Below are 21522 nucleotides of genomic sequence, written 5' to 3'. Positions count from 1 at the left end.
AATGGGATTATATTACTTGCACAGTTGTGAAGATTTAGTTATTAAAGCCTCACATAATGCCTGCCACAAAAAAGGCATCCAATAAACATCAGCCACTAATAATATTTAAGTTATTAGTATATTTCTTTATAATATTTTATAATATATGCATACAAATAATATATATAAAATAATATACAAAACTTTAATAAACATTAAATAAAATTCTGGATATATGTGGATTCTTAAAAAAATAAAACTAAGCGTAATAGGCTTGTGTTTTGTTTGCTTCACTTTAATATACACTGAGTGGCCAGATTATTATGACCACCTGACGTTTGTAGGCAAATTAGCTGTACACTGCATCGTATGGGATATGGAAGCCCAAGGCCTGTTCGAACACCTTTGCTGTCTGCAGTTACCAAGATAAAACGTCTCCAACTCGCACAGGAACACAAGGATTGGACAGTCGAGCATTGGAAAAAAATCATGTGGTCCAATGAATCATGTTTCCAGTTGCATCATGCAGATGTCAGTGAGAATTTGGCGGAAACAGCATGAAAGCATGCACCTGACATGCATGAGTACAACCCTCCAAGCTGGTGGAGGCAGTGTTATAGTTTGGGGCATGTTTTCCTGGCATGATTTGGGCCCTTTAATTCGTGTGGAACAACGTCTGAATAGCACAACATACCTAAGTATCATTGCTGATCAGGTTCATCCTATCATGTTGATGGCATATCCCAATGGAGATGGCTTCTTCCAACAAGACAATGTGCCATGCCACGGTGCTCGTATTGTGCAGGAGTGGTTTCAAGAACATGAGGGAGACTTTACCTTGCTTAGGTGGCCCCCACAATCACCAGATCTCAATCCAATTGAGCATTTGTGGGATGAAGTTAAAAGAGCCATCAGGCAGCTGGTTCCACAACCATCAAATCTCCCAGAACTGGACAGTGCTATTCATCAGGCATGGTGTCAGATTCCTCGCATCACCTTTCAACATCTCATGGAGTCAATGCCAAGAAGAATCGCCACAATATTGAAGGTAAAAGGTGGCCCAATGAAGTACTGATGTGTGGTCATAATAATCTGGCCACTCAGTGTACATTTACCATGTGGTTCATTAGTCTGGGGATCTCTGAATGCCCACAATAAGAGTTTAAGAAAATGTGGAGAGTAAAAATTGAATATTCAGAAAATTCTCTCCATTGCCTTAATTTACTTTGCTAATAGTGGACAAAAATCTTGTATAATTAACAACACTCAATTACATTTAAAAAACCATATGTGCTAGGTACAGCACTCAGTGGTTTTTTAAATGTAATCTTCTCATTTAATAATCACAGCAATGATGTGAGATACATCAGTCATCATCCCACTTTGCAGATGAAGACTCTAAGGTTAAAGAGGGTAGGAGCTTTCCCAGGGTCATGGTGCTAGCAAATAGCATGGCTGGGATTCACATCTTGTTTTCTTAAACTCCAAAGTCCTTACCACCAGGACTCCTGCCAGTGATATAAAAGCCTATTAGGCAGACCCACTGGCAAAGTCACAAGGAAAGAACCACTTATTGTCTTACTTAGAAGGACTGGAACCCCTGCTCAGAAAGGAGGAGAGGGAAGGAAACAGGATGCAGAAGAGTCTCAAAGTTCAAAAGTGAGGTTTTCAGAGAAGGCTTTTCAAACAGGACAGGGACAGACAGGAACTGTGAAGCAAGCAGCTAAACTGAATGTTGTAAGCCCATTACCACATTAGCCTGACTCTGGATGAAAAAGCTGCCACATATTAAACTGGACAAGTTCAGGGAGGCCTTCATGGTGGCCTAACAAACTCAGAGACCAAAAGTACCCACAGAGGATGGTCTGAAATGAAAACTTTCTCACTTAAGCAAGTCATAGCAGGTAGTCCTGTCCTAGGCTTGTATCTTTATAGACAAAGGTCAACCTTTACCTTAACTAAAATCAGCTACAGTCTTTTTTGCATTTGCAATAACATATCTTTGGAAAGTCAGAGTAACTTCCTTTTTCCAGACCCCTCAGGGCACCATCTCCCATCAGAGCAAGAGACCACAAAGCCCCTTATTCTTATTGTTATGGTGTTAACTGTTAAGTATCTTATACCCACCTATGTAAAAGAAGTATGTGTCTATTCATTTTATTTTTCATCCAATCCCAGAGATCCCACTCTTGCTTTCTCTGCCTCCCTAATTTATCACCAATGAATTTCATACCCTCTATGTCTTCCCCTTGATTCTGATGTATAAAATAAATGGTAAAACTGACATTTTCCAATCTGTTGTGATTTTGTTTCCTGGCAACTGTCATCAGTTTGGTTCAAATAAACTCATAAGAATTCTTACAGGTATGGACATTTCTTATATTGACAACTGTTTTCTTTTCTCTTTCAAATACATTTTTATTGCTTTTTAGAGAGAGGAAGAGAGAGGGAGAAACATCCATGTGAGAGTTATAAACAGTGATTGGCTGCTTCCTACATGCTCCCTACGTGGGATTGAGCCCACAGCCAGGGCATGTGTCCTGAGAGGGAATCGAACTGGTAAACTTTTGGTTGGTTAGAGTGTCATCCACACACCAAAAAGTAGTGGGTTCCATTCCCAGTCAGGGCACATACCTAGGTAGCAGGTTCAATCCCTGGTCGGGGTGCATATGTTTCTTCCTCACATTGATGTTTCGCTCTCTGTTTTGCTCTCTCTTTCTCTCTCCCTTCCTCTCCCTCTTAAAAAAAGAATAAATAAACATATCCTCAGATGAGGATTAAAAAAAAAAAAAAAGATACTTCATAGTGGAGATCTCTGAGAAAGTTAAGGAACCACTAGTCCAAAGCCACACAGTCAAGAAGCAGTAGGGTCAACTAGAGGCTCAATCTCAGGGCTGGGCTGCACTTCAGAGACATGTCTCCTCCCCTCCAAACTACCCAGTAGGCCCCGCTGTTCTCTGCTCCTGGACATGGCCAATCAATCACATGACTCTGCTGGGTTTCTGGGCAGTTGACTGGCTGCTTCCACAGCTCACCTACCCATCAAGTTCAGAAAAAACTGCTAATCCCATCTCCCCCATTTGCCTTCCATCACCAGGGAGCAAGCGAGCAGGGGCCATGAAAAAGGTGCAAGGCCCTGGGCCACAGTGCAGAACTGTCTGTCTGGTGAAGGCCCACTTGAGCAAGCCCTGGTAATTCAGTGTGTGATCTGAATCCTTTACATGAACTCAGTTTTCTCTGCAGAGCTTAACACTAGGAACTCTATTTCAAAATTCTCAGTGGGAACCCTGTTAATAAGATTTGGAAACTAAGACTCAAAAAGGGAGGTTCCATGACTTATTAAGGGGCATAGATCCAGTTAGTAACTGTCAGAAGTGGAACCCAGGTCTTCTAATCCTGAAAATCTTGTATTCTTTCTGTAACATTATGCTGCCTTCCAGCATCCCAGCATTCAAAAAGCCTGTGTGGGTTACACCCTAGCATTCAGAAAAAATGGTGTGATGATCTTAGAGAACTCTCAAGACAAGGACCAAATTATAAGAGTGATGCCAGATAGGCCCTGACCTTTGGTCTAGGACAGCAATTTTCAACCGGTGTGCTGCAAGAAGAACATTTAAAAAATTTATTTATTGATTTTAGAGAGGAAGAGTAACACAGATTTGTTGTTCTACTTATTTATGCATTCATTGGTTGATTCTTGTATGTGCTCTGACCAGAGATGGAACCAGCAACCTTGGTATATCGGGACAACTCCCTAACCAACTGAGCAATCCAGCAATACCTGACTACATAGTCAGGAGCACTGACCTCTTTTCCCTTTGACTGTCAAATAAAAAAATGACAATAGCCAACACAACAATAGCTGTCTAGTGTAAATGAATCAAAATTGTATTTTGTCAGAAAGGCAAAAATATAATATATTTTTGGTGTGCTGCAGAATTTTAATAATTACTTTATGTGTGCCATGAGATGACAAAGGTTGAAAATGGCTGATCTAAGATACAGCTTTTGCTTCAATCTACTGCAACCCACAAGGACACATTTACATATTTACTGGTTAAGAAAACTGGATGTTTTGGTTGCTCTGATGCCATCATTAATATCTTCCCATTCCACCAAAATGATACAACAATCGATAAACAGACAGCCTCTCTAAGGTCCCGAGACAGCCAAATGTATTTAGCAGCCAGGGTTTTTGTTAATTAGATAAAATCCCTGGATCAATGTGCAGAACATTTACCTATGCTGTAGCTAAGCACATTCAGGACACCTTAATCCTGGCACATGGACAGCAAGTGCCTCAAGCCCCAAGCTGAGGCATCGGGGGACAAGTACCAAACCAAGCCATTATTGCAAATCTAAAATAAATGTGTTTAGCCCTCAACAAAACCCAACTCTTTTTTCTTTCCTGAACTACAAACCAAATCAGACTTTTTCCAAAGGCATGTTTGAGCTGGTATGAAGTCGTTTAGTTTCTAAAATCATCAAACCAGAAATCAAAACAATCTCTAGCCCAGCAAGTGTGGCTAGTGTGGCTCAGATGGTTGAATGTCGTCCCACCCACCAGGAAGTCACTGGTTCAATTCCTGGTCGAGGTTGTCGGCTTGATTCCAGTAGGGGGTATGCAGGAGGCAGCGATCGATGTCTAATGTTTCTCTCTCATCGATGTCTCATCGATGTCTGTCTGTCTGTCTGTCTGTCTCTCTCCCTCCCTCCCTCCCTTCTCTTACTGAAATCAATAAAAACATATTTAAAAAACAAAAACTCTAAAACTGATGGAGATTTTGAGAAGCAGCATGGTATGTATAGCGAGAAAAGTAAAAAAGACCCATACATTCAACTGCCTAGTTGACATCTCCATTTGAATATCTCACTGACATATTAAATTCAGCATGTTCAAAACTGAACTCAAAATATTCTTCCCCCAACCCAGTCCGCCTCCAACATCTTCATCTCAGTAAATGGCAATAGCATCTGGGTAAGCTGATCAAGCCAGATAACGGAAATTCATTCTCAAAACCTTCTTCTCCCTAATCAATCATATCCAATGCCATTCATGCAGTCAACATTCATATTGAGTACCTACTATGTAGCAGGCCCTGACACTGTTCTAACCCATCACTAAGTCCTCTCTAGCTTACTTTCTAAATTTCTGCTACTGACATCTTAATCCAAGTCACCACCCGCCATCATCCTCTCCAGTCTGTGCTACTCCAGTCTTTCTGCATCTACCACAGCTCTCTATCAATATTTTCTCCATGGAGCAACCACAGTGATATTTTAAAATTACAGACCTAGATCATGTCACCATGTCTTATTCTCTTCTCCATGGAGCAATCAGAATGACCTTTTAAAATTACAGATCTACTTCCAGACAGAAAATCAACAAGGAAACAGCAGCCTTAAATGACACACTAGACCAGATAGATAAAATTGATATTTTCACTCCAAAACAGCAGAATACACATTCTTTCCAAGTGCACCTGGAACATTTTCTAGGGTAAACCACATGTTAGGACATAAAACAAGTCCCAATAAATTTGAGAAGATTAAAATCGTATCAAGCATCTTTTCTAACCATGATGGTAGGAAACTAGAAATCAGTTATAAAAAACAACAACACTGAAAAACACACCAACACCTGGAGGTTAAATAACATGTTACTAAGTAATAAATGGGTTAACAATGAGATCAAGGAAGAAATCAAAAGATATCTTGAGACAAATGAAAATGAAAATACAATGACCCAAATTCTATGGGACAAGCAAAAGCAATCCTAAGAGGGAAATTCATAGCATTACAGGCCTTCCTCAAGAAACAAGTAATATCTCAAATAAACAATCTAACCTTATACCTAAAGAATCTAGAAAAAAAACAACAAACAAAGTCCAAAGTGAGTAGAAGGAAGGAAATAAAGATAAGAGCAGAAAGAAAAGAAATAGAGTCTATGATGATGGACAGAGACTTTACTGGGGGTGGTGAATACACAATACAGTGTACAGATGATATGTTGTAGAATTGTGCACCTGAAACCTGTATAATTTTGATAACCAGTGTCACCCCAATAAGTTCTAAAAAAGAGAAATAGTCTAAAAATATACAAAAGATTAATGAAACCAAGAGCTGATTCTGTGAAAAAATAATCAAGACTGATAAACCTTTAACCACACTTATCAAGAAAAAAAGAGGATTCAAATAAATAAAATCAGAAATGAAAGTTAAAAACTGACACCACAGAAATACAAAATATTATTTAAAAATATCACCCTAGTGGTTAGAGCATCAGCCGCAAATGGAAGGGTCTCAGGTACAATTCCTGGTCAAGGGCACCTACCTCAGTTGCAGGTTCCCCAGCCCCTGTAGGGGCTCGTGTAGGAGGCAACCAATCAATGTGTCTCTCTCATGTTGATGTTTCTCTCTCTCTCTCTCTCCCCCCCCCCCCTTACACTCTCTCTAGAAATCAATGGAAAAAATATCCTTTGGTGAGGATTAAAAATAATAATAAAAAAATAAAAAATATATTACGAACAACTATATCCCAACAATTTGAACAACCTGGGAGATGTGGATCAAGTCCTAGAAACATACAATCTTCCAACACTGAATCAGGAAGAGTCAGAAAACGTGAACAGGCCAATTACAACCAATGAAATCAAAGCAGTTACGAAACAAAAAACTCCAAACAAACAAAAGTCCTAGACTGGACGGCTCCTACATTAAAAGAAGTAACACCAATCCTTTTCAAACTATTCAAAAAAGTTCAAGAGGAGGGAAGACTCCCAAGCTCATTTTACAAGGCCAGCATTATCCTAATTCCAAAACCAAATGAAGGCACTACAAAGAAAATTATAAGGCAATATCCCTGTTGAACACAAACGCAAAACTCCTCAGTAAAATATTAGCAAACCAAATCCAGCAACACATTAAAAAGATCATACTTGATCAAGTGGGATTTATTCTTGGAATGCAGGTTGGTACAGTATCTACAAATCAATTAACATCATATACCACATAAACAAAATGAAGAAAAATCATATGATCAAATCCACAGATGCAGAAAAAGCACTTGATAAAATCTAGCACTCATTTATGATAAAATTATCAACAAAGTGGGAATACAGGGAACATATTTCAACATAATAAAGGCCACATATGACAAACCCACAGTTAACATCATACCCAATGGGCAAAGACTAAAAGTGTTTCCCTTAAGATCAGGAACAAGACAGGGATGTCCACTTCCACCACTCTTACTCAACACAGTATTGGAAGTTCTAGCCACAGAAACCAGACAAGAAAAAGAAAAAAACAAAAAGGCCTGGCCAGTGTTGCTCAGTGGTTAAGAGTGTCGGCCTGTGCACCATAGGGTCACAGGTTCGATTCCCGGTCAAGGGCATGCACCTAGGTTGTGGATTCAACCCCAGCCTTGTTGGGGTGTGTGCGGGAGGATGTGTCTCTCTCACATTGATGTTTCTCTCCAACATGCCCCCCGCCCCGCCACTTCCACTCTCTAAAAATCAATGGAAAAAATATCCTTGGATCCTGAGGATTAAAACAAAGAAAAAAAAAAGGCATCCAAATTGAAAAGGAAGAAGTAAAACTGTCATTATATGCAAATAACACGATACTATATATAAAGAACCCTAAAGATAACATCAAAAAACTACTAGGACTGATAGATGAATTCAGTAAAGTTGCAGGATACAAAATAAGTATTTGGAAATCTATTGATTTTTATACACCAACAATGAACTATCAGAAAGGGAAACTAAGAAAACAATCCTATTTACAATTGCATAAAACAAAACAAAACACCTAAGAATAAGTTTAACCAAGGAGGTAAGTGACCCATACTCAGAAATTACAAGATACTGAAGAAATTGAAGAAGACACAAATAAATGGAACTATATACCATACTCATGGATAGGAAGAATTAACATAATTAAAAAGTCCATACTACCCAAAGCAATCTATAGATTCAACACAATTCCTACCAAAATACCAATGGCGTATTTCAAAGAACTAGAACAAATAATCCTGAAATTTATATGGAACCACAAAAGACCCCAAATAGCCAAAGCAATCTTGAGAAAGAACAAAGTTGGAGGTATCATGCTACCTGATATTAAACTATACTACAAGGCCATAGTAATCAAAACACCATGGTACTGACATAAAAACAGACATATAGATCAATGAAACAGAATAGAGAGCCCAGAAATAAACCCATGCCTATTTGGTCAATTAATATTTGACAAAGGAGGCAAGAACATACAATGGGGTCTATTCAACAAATGGTGTTGGGAAAACTGGACAGATACATGCAAAAATTAAACCAGACCACCATCTTACACTGTATATAAGAATCAACTCAAAATGGATTAAAGACTTAAATGTAAGACTCAAAACCATAAAACTCCTAGAAGAAAACATAGGCAGTAAAAGCTCTGACATTTCTCTTAACAATATTTTTTTCTGATATATCTCTCCTTAGGCAAGGGAAGCAAAGAAAAAAATAAACAAATGGAAGTACATCCAATTAAAAAGTTTTTGCACAGCAAAGGAAAACATCAATAAAATGAAAAGACAACCCACTGAATGGAAGAATATATTCGTCAATAATACATCTGATAAGGAGTTAATATCCAAATTGATAAAGAACTTATACAACTCAACATCAAAAAAACCCCCCAAACAATCCAATTAAAAATGGGCAGAGGACCTGAATAGACATTTTTTCAAAGAAGACATGCAGCTGACCAATAGATATATGAAAAGATGTTCAATGCCACTAAGATATGCAATATCACTTCACAACTGTCAGAATGGCTATCATCAATAAATCAACAAACAAGTGTTGGCAAGGATGAAAAGAAAAGGGAACCCTTGTACACTGTAGGTGGGAATGCAGATTGGTGTAGCCACTATAAAAACAGCTTGGAAGGTCCTCAAAAATTAAAAATGGAACTGCCTTATGATCCAGCAATTCTGCATCTGGCTATACATCCAAAGAAACCCAAAACATTAACTGGAAAGAATATATACACCCCTATGTCCATTGCAGTGTTATTTACAATAGCCAAGATATGGAAGCAATCCAAGTGCCCATCAAAAGACAAGTAGATTAAAAAGCTGTGGTACATATATACAATGGAATATTACTTGGCCATTAAAAAAGAATGAAATCTTACCATTTGTGATATCATGGATGGACCTAGCGGGTATTATGCTGAGATAAGTCAGTCAGAGAAAGACAAAGACCATATGATTTCACTTATATGTGCAATCTAAAGAACAATATAAACGAACAAACAAAACAGAAACAGACTCATAGATACAGAGAACAGACTAATGTTTGCCAGAGGAGTGGGAGCTTAGGGGACTGGGTGACAAACGTGAAGGAATTAAGAAGTACAAATTGGTAGTAACAATAGTCATGGGATCTAAAGTACAGCATAGGGAATATAGTTAATAATATTGTAATAAACTATGTATGGTGCCAGGTGGATACTAGAAATATTGGGGGGGTGGGGTGGAGGATACTTTGTAAAGTATGATTAACTAACCACCATGCTGTACCTCTGAAACGAATACAAAATAACATCAAATGTAAACTGTAATAGAAAAATGAAATTAAAAATAAATAAAATTACAGATCTAAATCATGTCACCATGACTCTCTCTCTCTCCCTCTCTCTCTCTCTCTCTCTCTCTCTCTCTCTCTCTCTTTCACACACACACACACCAGCTTAAAATTCTTCAATGGTTACCCACTGCTGTTAGTAAAAATAAAAATAAATATCATTAACATAGCTTATAGAACCAGTGTGGTATGGTCCCTCCCAAACACAACCTCTCCAGTCCCTTCAATCACTAACCTATTTTGTGTCTCTATGGATTGTCTATCTGGGTATTTTATATAAATTGAATAATATAATATGTGGTCTTTTGTGCCTGGCTTCTTTCACTTAGTGTAATGCTTTTAAAGTTCAGTCATATTGTAGCATATATCAGTGCTTTATTCCTTAGCATTGATGAGTAATACTCCACTGAATAGCTATATCATGTTTTTTATTTATCTATTCATTAGTTAATGGACTTTGGAATTATTTCTCTCTTTGGGCTATCCTATATAATAAAAGCCTAATATGCAAATTGACCGAACAGCAGAACGACCGCTGGAACGACCGGTCGCTATGACGCACACTGACCACCAGGAAGCAGACGCTCAATGCAGGAGCTGCCCCTAGCCCACAGGCCCCAGGCTGGCCAAGGCAGGTGCCAGCAGTCCCCGCCCCCCGCCCCCGGCAATCGCCCTGCCAGTCGCCCCACAGATCGGCCCTGATCACCGGCCAGGCCTAGGGACCCTACCCATGCACGAATTTCATGCATTGGGCCTCTAGGTATGAATAATACAGCTAAAAAACAATGCTGCTATGAACATTAATGTACAAGTACTGGTATATACTGGTATACTAGAAGCAGACTTGTTGTATCATAAGGTAACTCTATGTTTAACATTTTGGGGAAACACCAACTGAATTCTGAAGCAGTCAATACCATTTCACACCCCCACCAGCAATGTATGAGGGTTCCAATTTCTCCACATCCTCATACACTTGCTATTACCTGTCTTTCTGATTATAACCATCATAAACAGGCATGAAGTGGTTTTAATTAGCATTTCCCTAATGACTAATGATGTTGAACATCTTTTCACATGCTTATTTGTCATTTGAATATCTTCTTTGGAGAAATGTCTAATCAGATCCTTTGTCCATTTTTAAATTGGATTATCTTTTTTATTATTGAATTTTTTATATATTCTGGATACAAATCTCTTATCAGATATATGATTTGCAAATATTGTCTCCCATTCTATAGAACAGTCTTCATTTTCTTGAAGGTATCCTTTGAACACAGAAGTTTTTAATTTGAATAAAGTCCAACTTATCTATTCCTATGTTTTCTTCTAAGCATTTTATACTCTTAGCTCTTACATTTAGGTCTATGATCCATTTTGAGTTAACTTTTGTGTATGGGTGAGGTAGGGCTCCAATTGCATTTTTTTGTACATTGATATCCAGTTGTTCCAGCACCACTTATTGAAAAAACAAATTGTACTAATTTTGAGATACATATTATAATTGCATAATCAGTCATCTAGCTCTCAGTTAGACTGTAAGTACAAGAGGGCAGGGACTGAACCAATCTTGTTCACTACTATATCTCCAGCACTCAGCCTAATGTCTAGCTCCTAATAAGCACTCATAAATATTGGTTGAAATAATTTTATTATTAATAATAAACACTCTACAGTTCTATGCATTATAGGCATTATCATCTTCCATGTTATTTAATTATTTAGGCTCACAGAAGTTAGGCAATGTGTGCCTTGTATTACTGGTTCTCAATTTTTTACTCAGATGCTCCCTCCTCACCTAGGAAGGGGGTTAGTGAGCTCCTCCAGGGCAGGGATTGCTTCTCCTTCCTCATTTTATTGCCATCGACACAAATTCAATTTAGGGCTAGGCACAGAGGCAGGCTAGACAGATGAGCAACTGTGGGACAAATGGACAATGCCCTCCAGGACCAGGTCCCTACCTATCCCCAGTCCCTCCTAGGCTAGAATGTGATCCAGCAACAGTATGTGATTTCCCCCTCTCAATCACACAACCTCCTAGGCTGTTTCTTACCTTGATGATACCACTCATGCTGACCCCTTTGCCTGGAATGCATTCCCTTTTCTATTTGTTAAGCCCAACTGATATTTTAAGACTCTAATTAGGTGCCATTTCCTCTAGGACGCTTTCTCTGGTCCCCGAGATTGGTCAGGGGCATGTTTTGGCCTCCTGTCTCTCAGCACTGACTATACTATGTTGTTATAGTCTTCCCTAGTCTCCTTCTTCAAGGACAGGAATCATGGCTGGTCAGTTGTCGCGTGTCAAGCATATGACCCAGCATGGCCAGTGCTCAGTAAATTTTGTCAAATGAACAAATAAATCCTGGAGAGAAAGGGCAGGCAGTCTGAAGTCCAGGTTTTATACCATCAGGCTTCTTCATTAGAAAATATTTGGGCTCAGGAGGGGGTAAATGGGAGGAAAGGGGAGACATCTGTAATACTATCAATAATAAAATACATATATATATATATATATATATATATATATATTTAAATAAATAAGTAAATAAAATGAAAATTTTGAGACTGACAAACACCCGAGTTAAGGACTCAGCAGAGGCCCAGCTCCCTGCCGGGAGAAGGGAAATGGGTAGGAGTGTTGTCTTTCACCCAAGTTTGTTCTGAAAGAAATGTGATCTCCTTTAGAAGAGGAAGAACAGGAGGCCTCACTTCTCCCAGCCCTGATAGCTCCTCACATGGCTCAGCCTGAGCCTGGACAGATGTGCCTTCAGTCTACCCTGTGCCCTGGTTTCGGGTGAATAGTTCCTAAGTCTAGAAGCCAGGCTCAGGTTTAGGCTGAGCCCAGGAACAGGCCACCTGCTCATGCTGCTGACAGGTGAAACAGGATCCAGGACCGGTTTTCACTTCTGAAGAGCTGAATACACAAGGTTTAAGTGCCCCTGGAGAAGGAAGAAAGGAAGAGAGAAGAAGGGAAGAGGAAGGGATCCAACCTCCCTCTGATATAGCCAATGGGAGTATGGAAATTAGACTCTGGGCTGCCTGTTTCAGAAAAGTCAGTAAAAAGCAACTTTCCCTGAGTTCTGCTGTGTTAGAGAATACAGGAACTAACTGTCCCTGCCATGGGGAGGCACACAATACAGTGGCTTAAGGTGAAGGCTGGCTTACAAACTTATTAATATAAAGAACAGAGTGTGGCAAGTGGCAGATACTGCCCTGTCCCGTTAGCCAGGCAAGCCCAAACCACACACATTTACCTAGCTCCACATAAAGCAGGTCAATAGTACCTGCAGGTCAGGGCATCTATCCAGAGCTCTTGGCTTGATCATCTCAAACTCTATGAGGATTCCTGACCTGTTCCTAATTAAGTCAGCATGTGAACCTCGCTGGTTTTCCTGTTTGTGGACTGAGTGCCTCAGTCCTGACATTCAGCCCTACTTCTCTCACCTAACCTCCAACTTCGCTTTTAGAAAAGGATTCTCTCCTACACGCTGGCACATCCTTTCCTAGATGACACTCATTTTCTCCCAGCCCAGGTGGTGTGGGGCAAAGGAAGCGGTGATCATACCCAGCTGAGAGGAGTCAAGGAAGGTCTCACAAGGAACTCAGCACTTGAGCTGAACCTAGAAGGCTAGATTTAAGCAGAGGACGAGGAACAGAAAGTAGAGGGCCGAGGGTCCAAGATCTATAGCTTCTCGAATGCCCTTAAGAAGAGAATGAAGCACCTCCCCCCTGAGCAGAAGAGCCTCGGGCTATTGCCCTTCATTATCCAGAGCTCTCCCAAGGCTCTGGGTCTGGGGATGGTAAGGGAACATCAAGGCAGAAACACACAGCACAGAGCCACAGAGAGGTCAAGGGGAAAGAAGGGTAGAGGGCAATATTGTTCACCAGATCTGAGTTTTATTCCAAATACTGTATCACTGACCACACTGATCATACACATGGTGACCCAACCATGCATAAACTGTGTAAGTTTTTGGTTTTTAATTGAGAATGACTCTATCCTGCTATAGGCAGGTCTGTTGGGCAAAGCTAAGGCTAGGACAGGCAGAGGAAGAAATTAAGAGTAGTGTGAAGCACCTATGCAAAGTCTAGGTCATAGAAAAGTTGAATAAAGACCTGCTGTAAGAATTCAAGAAAGTTTCCTTCCAGCAAGGATGATCTGACTCTCACCCTCACCTCTAGGCTTAGCTCTATTAGCAGGAATAACTGTAATTGGTAGGTTACATGTCTGTTTCCTTGAAACCAGGGCCAGGGTCACACACATACCCATCTCTAGTGCCTAGCAAAGGTCCACTCCAGGGGTCCTCAAACTACGGCCCACGGGCCACACGCAAATACAAATATTGTATTTGTTCCCGTTTTGTTTTTTTACTTCAAAATAAGATATGTGCAGTGTGCATAGGAATTTGTTCATAGTTTTTTTTAAAACTATAGTCCGGCCCTCCAACGGTCTGAGGGACAGTGAACTGGCCCCCTGTTTAAAAAGTTTGAGGACCCCTGGTGCACTCATTCATTCATATGCAGGAACTGCCTGGGGTGAGAAGGAGAAGAATGTCCTAATTCAGGCCTTCATCACCTTGAATTTATCTTACTAAAACAGCCTTTTAACAGATCTGCTTTTAGCCCTTGCCCAATTCATTCACCCTTCTGAATGACCCTAACTGGGCAATTTCCCTGCTCAAAACTTCCCATGTCTCCCCAGTGATCATAAGATAAAAATTCGAAACTCCTTCCTGGGCATTCCAGAGCTTGTACATTCCAGCTTCTCTCAAATCATCTCCCTCTTTCCCGACCCTGCAACTCTGCCCAAACACCACCTTAGCAGCAGCAGCATGACACCAGGCCCAGCAGCCAGCCAGCATCTTCTTCCCCTGCCTTTGCTCAGTTTGTCCCCTGCTCTTTGCTTCTGGAAGGAGGGGGGAGAGCGAGAGGGAGACTGTCATGCTGAAGGGCAGGGTTCCACACAAATGGTGAAGAAAGATTCTGAGTCATCACAACCAAGAGAGATGGGCAAGAGGAGGCAGGGGAAAAGCAGGCTAGAGACTGGAGACACACATGAAAGGTCCCTACAGGCCAAATCCACAAAGACAAGAATGAATGTTGCTGAATCACACATGCACCATAAATCCCATCACTTTTTCTTTTCTTTGGGCAGGTGATTAATTGTTTTAGAAAAATGTCGAAAGAGCTAAAATAATCAACACATGGGGGCTCAATGGGATAGGGCAAACTCAGCCTGCCTGGCTGATGGAAGAAAGGTGGAGTCACAGCACAGCTGCTCTGCTATCGCGCTGTCTACAGTGGGTTGCCAGAGCAAAGCAGAAGCCTGGCAGCCCTTAGCAGTTACCAACAGGTGATTCCAGGGTCAGCACAAGCCTGAGAGGAGGGGGCTTGGCCAGTCTCACCCCCACCCCCTCCCTGGTACTGCAGTAGAAGGAAGCGAGGCTCATCTGTTTCTGGGGGAATGAAGATGCCACGCACAGCCTGCAGTTATGAATGGCTCTTATAACAACAAGCTGACATCTGTGCTCCGTTTTTAAGATGCATCATTGCATGTTTATTAAACTATTGCTCTATCATATTTATTAAGCTACGAAACAACTCCCAGCTCATACTTCCAAAAGTGGTTTATTAAAAACTAAGCCTTGAACATTAATACTCAAAAGCACCCTTGAGAATCAATAATGCTGCAGATAAAATGAAAGGGAATCAAAGCAGTAAGTCTTGGTGGGGGCTGTAGCTGCCTTTCAACACTTTCTCGTATGTTCAGGCAGCTGGAGTGGGGAAGGACATGAGGGTATGTGGAACTGGGTGCACAGCTAGCCACCCCAAACACCAGACTTCCTGTCTAAAATGTGGACTTAGGAGTATGGAAGGGGGAGTGTCCTATGGCCATCTAATTCTATGCAAAGGGGGGGAAAAAAAGGCCAAGATTAGGCCCAGTGAGTGCCACTAGTTTCATCAAGAATAAAACCCTTGCCCCCTAGTCTCATACTGATGCTCTATGCTGGCCCAATCTGAGCATCCATCCTGGACACAGACTCTGCCCTGCTCCTGGCACCAGGCTGATCTCTGAGTTGAGTCCTGCCCCTGCCCAAGAACAAGCCTCAGATCTAACAGGCCAGTGGTCATAAGGGGCCCAGCTGAGCAGGGAGACTGGAGAAATGCAATCAGCCCATGAGCAGAGGCCCATCATGTGCACCCAGGCCTTTCTAGCCCCAGAAAACCTGTCAGAAAGGTATCTTCCAGCTTCTTCCCAAATCCCCAAGCCTCCCCATGGGTGCCCACCTGCACCCATTCAGGCAACAAGCACTAACACCTGGCCAGTTCTACAAAGAAACAAGAACAAATTAGAAGATTCAGTGAGGAACCCATAGGATGCAAAGGGGACTCCAAACATGCCCTGTGAAGAACAAAATAGTAGAAGGATTCAGGAGCGTTTGGGGTCAGAAGAAAGGAAACACAGAGCTCCAGAAGGAAGCCCAAGTGACTCTGTGACTAAAGAATTTAATTCCCAGCTTAGTGTGAGATTTCCTCCAAGGCAGCCATCTTCTGTGGGGGAGAACAGGCCTGGGGTTTGCCACTCACCTGCTGACTTCTTGAACATTGTTGGCTCGAGCAGCTTCCATCAGGGCTGCATCTGTAGAGAGACAGGGCACTGGTCAGACCTACTCATCCAGGCAGCTTAGAGGGCCCAGTAAAACAGTGAAAGTAGAAGCACTTCAGAAACATGGGCTTTAACAAGAGAAATGATGCCAAGATAGAGGCATACCTCAGAAAGATTATGAGTTCCGTTCTAGACCACAGCAATAAAGCACACATCGCAATAAAGTGAGCCGTACTCTTTTTTTGTAATGAACACTTATCTGAAGCACAATAAAGTGAGTGCAATAAAACAAGGTATGCCTGTAGGTAAAGAGAAGGCTAATCATCCCATGCCCACATGTTAACAACTTGTCTTCCACATCTATTATAGAGCCAAACTCTTAACTCCTCTCATCACACAGGTGATCCCAGTTCAGGGCTAGCACAAGTGTTGCCAATGAATGATAAATGCTCACTGTGTGAATTCCTTCACTCCCCTCTACTAGTAGCTATCAAGCTCTCGGTTTTACATGATTATCATTATTAGTCATTCCCCTACCTTGCCCACTTTCTCTCTAACTCATTTCTTAGCCTAGTTTTGAATCTTGATGTCCTAGGTCACACATCCAGAGGGAGGGTCAGGATGGGGAGGAGCAGGAAGGGGTGTGGGCCCTTCTGAGAGCAGAGAGAGCGCCAACCAGGAGTCGGGAAACCTGGCTCCTACACACTCTGCCCCTACTCACCATGTGCTGTGGCAGCCCCTTTCCCTCTCGACCCCAGCTTCCCTGACTGTAAAGCAGAGGCAATAAAACCCTTGCCCTGCCAGCCTCACAGGATGCTGAGAAAATGAAATGATGGTTGGAAAATCTGCAAACTCCCCAGTGCCAAGCCCACCAAAGCGAGACCCAAAGCACAGGGTTCAGATCTTTAGGAATTACCTGGCAGAAAAGCTAAGCTGGCCTCCCCTGGGCAGCCTGCAGGCTGCTGGCACCACCTTGTGGCCACAAAGAAAAACTGTCTGACTGGAAACAAATCTCAAAAGACAACAGAAGCACTTTCTTTTTTTTCAAATACCAAGTGCCTGGGGAGTCCTCTGTGCCCAGCATGGTTCTGAGATCCATTACTGAACACTGGACGAACTCATGCCCAGTCCTGCCTCAGAGAGTTCTCAGTCCAGCCAAGAGACTGACCCACTGCGACAGGAAGAGGCATTGGAGCAGCGTAGAAAACGGGATCTGGAGATACACAGACACGTGCTCCCACCACACCTCTGCCATTTACTTGTTGTACCACTTGGCCAACTCAGCTAACCTCCTGAGCCTCAGTTTCCTTATCTGTACAACAGAGATAATAGAGCCACCTGAACGAGCACGTGTAAACCAGTTCTGTGGTTCAGACATTAGCGCCTCCACCCACCAACCACAGACTACAGGGCCAGGTCTTTCCTGGTTATCTTCCCTAAGCACATGCCCAGACAGCCCCCAGCTGGAAGGGAAACAAGCCTTCTTCAGAGATGGCTATATTTTCTCTTCCCTCTCTCTGCAGGAAGAATTGGATTTTGCAAAGTCACAGAGGAAAAGAAGAATGAGCCGAGATTAGAACCCAGGCCTCCTGGCTCCTACAGGGTACAGTTTCTATCACACTGCACTAAGGGCCTGAGTTTACAACTCCAAGTCAGGGGACAGGGTAGCCAGCAAGTCAGATGGTTGGAAATGATCATGGTTTTAGTCATTATCTCTTTTGGTAAGTGGACTCTGGTCTCCTTGCTGGGGTTCACATGCCACAAAGTCCAGTCTAGAGCCCCCAAGCACTTCTAAAAGGCAAGACTTGGGACACCTCCCCCTAATACTTCTAAACATACTGGCCTCGGGACATTCCCTGAGCTCATGGCTCTCCAAGGCCTAAGGAGACATTCCAAACCATCCTGCATGACATGCAGGCCCCACTCCATCTGCTCTCACTTCACCCCAAAGACCCCCTGTTCTCCAACCAGGCTGGCCACTCTGTCACACACCATGCTAATGTGTGACTCCCACATCCTTGTTCCCTGAAGCCTCTGCATGGAATACAATCCAACTCAAGACACACTTACTGAGTACCTACTCAGTTCCAACACTATGGTGGACAATGTGAAGGTATTAAAGAAAGGAGCTGGTATCAACCTGAAAAAACCTCATGGAGGTCACAGTGAGACATTTTCATCTGTTGTCTCAGCTGTCAGAATGCAAATTCAAATTCCCCATCCTCCAGGGATCTCCAATCTTCCAGGAAAGCTTTCCTGACTCTGTTGGTCCTCTGATCCCCCAACTACACATAGTCAGACCACTCACCAGACCGACAAGCCTAACTACCTGCAATGTCTCCTTAACTAACTTTGTGCCCAAAACTAGATACACTGAGAGTATACAAAAAATTGCTGAAAGTGACAGAATCATAGCATGCCTCCGCTAGAAGAGCCCTTAGAGCTCTACGTCAACATCCTCATACTGTAGGATGAAGAAACAGAGGACCAGTGAGGAGGAGCAAGAGTCCAAAGTCACAATGGGAGTCAGAGGGAGAACCAAACAAGGCCCCAGCTGTCCTTACTCCCAGTCCAAGGCCTTGCCTTTACAGCTGCTGAGTAAACAGATGTCAGGGCAGCCCCCCTTACTCCAGTCTCAGAGCTGGGAATGCATGTCATCCATGAACACCATGCCTCAGGCTCCCCCCGCTGAGGAACAATTGAGACCCTGAGTGGTTGGACTCATGTCTGGCTCTCTGCCTGCTCTCCCAGTACCTGCTTAGCTCCATGCACCCAGGTGAGATGCCAACCGGAATCAGCCAGCCCCCATGGTTGCTTTGGGTCCCTACAGAGCCAACTTCCTAGTCTTCCTTCTCCTGCCAACTGGCCCACATGGCAAGCTCTCTTCATGCCTGAGACCAGGCATAGCAAAACGCTGGGAGTCTGATGGACAGACCCAGGCTGCTGGACGCCAAGAAAGAGAAAATAACAGCACTGTAAAAGTACTGAGAAATAACCCTTCACTGTATAAGTGGGGAAACTGAAGCCAGAGAGGTGCAAGCGATGAGCGGTGGCAAAGCTGGCATTGCAACCAAGTCTTTTTCCCTTCTTAGGCCATCTGAGGGGGTAAACCTCTCTACACCATTTAGCGGTTGTCCTCAAAACACACCGCAGTTTCCCCGAGACCTCTTAAAAGAGGAATTGGATCAGGCAGAATATTCGAGAATTAAATGACCACGCTCTAATTTTAGAGGTTTAGTCCGATGCTCCCTTTATACAGATGGACAAGGTGATGCCCAAAGAAGGGAGGCGGCACTACGCTGGAAGTGATGCAACTCGGAGGCACCGAGCTCTCCCAGTGCAAACTCTACCCCCGTGACAATGTCTGGGTCCCTCCAGGACTGTCTCTGCTGCTCTAAAGCTATAAGCAACTCCCACCCTCCAAAGACAGTCAAGACACTCCTCCCGCCTCTCCCTTCCTGAACCCCAGATTGTCCCGATAATCACCCTTGTTGGACGGGCTCTTGCTGTAACAGTGAACCACCAGCGCCGTGGCCAGGGCCCACATGCCCAGTGTGCCTCTGGTGGGGACCCCATTCCAGCAGTTCTGTCCGGGGAATGTGTCTTCGGGGCCAGGAAGGCGTCCCCATGTGGCGGCTGCGAGGCACTGGGTCTCCGTGCGACTTCCGTGGCGCCCCCCGGTGGCTGCCCCTCTTCGGGTGAGCGAGGCCAGCGATGTTCCAGGACGCCCCCCGATGGCCGCCCTTAGCCACTGCGGCTCCTCGCAGCCCCCGGTGGTCACACTCCGGCTGGAGGGACCTCGGTGGCTCCCGAGTGATGGAGACCTAAGCAGATGGAGGAGGAGCCGCGGCGCCAACGCTGTTCTCCTCAACACCAGGGCCCCCAGCATCGTGACAGCTGCTTGGATAACCCCCTGGTGCCGGCCCCTGTGCTGGCCACGTCCAACATGGCTGCCGCGGCGCGTTCGAAGACGCCGCGAACAGGGTGGAATTCCGCACTACCTCACGGGAGTGGTAGTCCACAGCTCTAGAGCTTTCCGCAACTGGAGGACGAATAAACTACAATTCCCAGAAAGCTGTGGCACTTGCGTCACAATGACTGCCGATTTACAGGAGCCCGGGGCATGCTGGGAAATGGAGTTCTGGCAGGGGGCGTGGTAAAAAAAGCTAATACCTAGGTGGGGGCGTGGGATTAAGATGCGAATCCCAGAGTATAGTTCAAACACACAATTCAACTTCTGAGTAGTGTAACTTAAGCAGGGATCTTCTGCAGAGACTTATTATGAAACGTATGCTTATTTATTTTAGTCTATTTTTGAGATAGCTTTTCAAAAAGATGTCTAGGGTGATGGGTCCACTTGTACTAGGAATTCCTGTTAGTATATTCCTACACAGACTTCCTTTCGGTTGAAAAGTTGGCACCTAGTCTTGCTTTCTCACTTGTGTTATTTGTTAACGGGCTTTCACATGGCTATCACATTTTATCCTTTTGGCAGCTGCGTGCCCGAAGCTGGGGCAAGGATTATTTCCACCTACAGGGAAGGGGATTTAGGCTCGAAAGTGAAATAATTTGTCAATAAATTAAATAAAGCTCAAGTCTTCTGAGTCTGAGCCCAGTCCTCTCCATAAACACCTCCTATGCATCCTGGCCCTCTTTTTTCAGCCTGAACTCTCAGGCAGGCAAAGGCGGAAGCTCTTCTTGCCAGTCTTTTCTCTTACTCGGGCACTTCCTGTGGATCTCCACTCAAACCTCATATTATCAGAGCCTTCCCTGAGGATTTTATTTAAAAGAGCAATCTCTGTGCTCGCTTGGGCAGCACATATACTAAAATTGGAACGATACAGAGAAGATTAGCATGGCTCCTATGCAAGGATGACACACAAATTCGTGAAGCGTTCCATATTTTAAATTAATTAATTAAAAATATAATAAAATATAATAGCAACCCCCCTCTCCCTATCCTTATCCTGCCTAATTTTTTCCCACAGCATTTACCAGCTAATGTAATAAATACTATGTATTTGTTCTATTGTCTTTATCCATGATATAGGGACTTTGTTTTTTCATTCATATCACTCCATCCAGAACAATGGCTGGAACAAAAAGGTTCTCAATAAATATTCCGTCAGTGAATGGATTACTCTTACCTTATTATCGTGGGGGGATGGATATGAGATTTAGAGTACAGGCAGCCCTGGATTTCAATTTTGACTCTTGCATTTACTACATGTGTGACTTTGGACAAATTTCTTTACCTCTCTGATTGTTGATTTCTTCATTATTATCAAAGAT

General features: G+C 43.0%; 1 protein-coding gene and 1 non-coding gene across 4 annotated transcripts in view; one reads left to right on the top strand and one right to left on the bottom strand.

Annotated features, from left to right (window-relative positions):
- The window catches only part of CLPB (ClpB homolog, mitochondrial AAA ATPase chaperonin), a 146941-nt gene extending 126611 nt beyond the window's left edge, over positions 1 to 20330 (bottom strand). For 2 of the 3 annotated variants that reach the window (XM_023758750.1, XM_006094486.2), the window contains exons 1-2: positions 19717 to 20330; positions 16212 to 16263 (exon numbers count right to left, since the gene is read on the bottom strand). In XM_023758750.1, coding sequence (XP_023614518.1) covers positions 16212 to 16263; positions 19717 to 20119 — 455 coding nt within the window. In that variant the 5' untranslated portion in view covers positions 20120 to 20330. The remainder of the gene's footprint in view (positions 1 to 16211; positions 16264 to 19716) is intronic. The other variant, XM_023758751.1, reaches the window with a different exon arrangement.
- Positions 20331 to 21030: 700 nt separating this feature from the next.
- Positions 21031 to 21137, top strand: LOC111827159. The gene has a single exon (XR_002830670.1). It is a non-coding gene; the product is annotated as a U6 spliceosomal RNA (small nuclear RNA).
- Positions 21138 to 21522: the final 385 nt, after the last annotated feature.

Source organism: Myotis lucifugus, unplaced genomic scaffold (genome assembly GCF_000147115.1).
Source record: "Myotis lucifugus unplaced genomic scaffold, Myoluc2.0 scaffold_138, whole genome shotgun sequence".
NCBI lineage: Eukaryota > Metazoa > Chordata > Mammalia > Chiroptera > Vespertilionidae > Myotis > Myotis lucifugus.
Note: the sequence above shows the minus strand (reverse complement) of the source record. Positions and strands in the feature narration are given on the sequence as shown.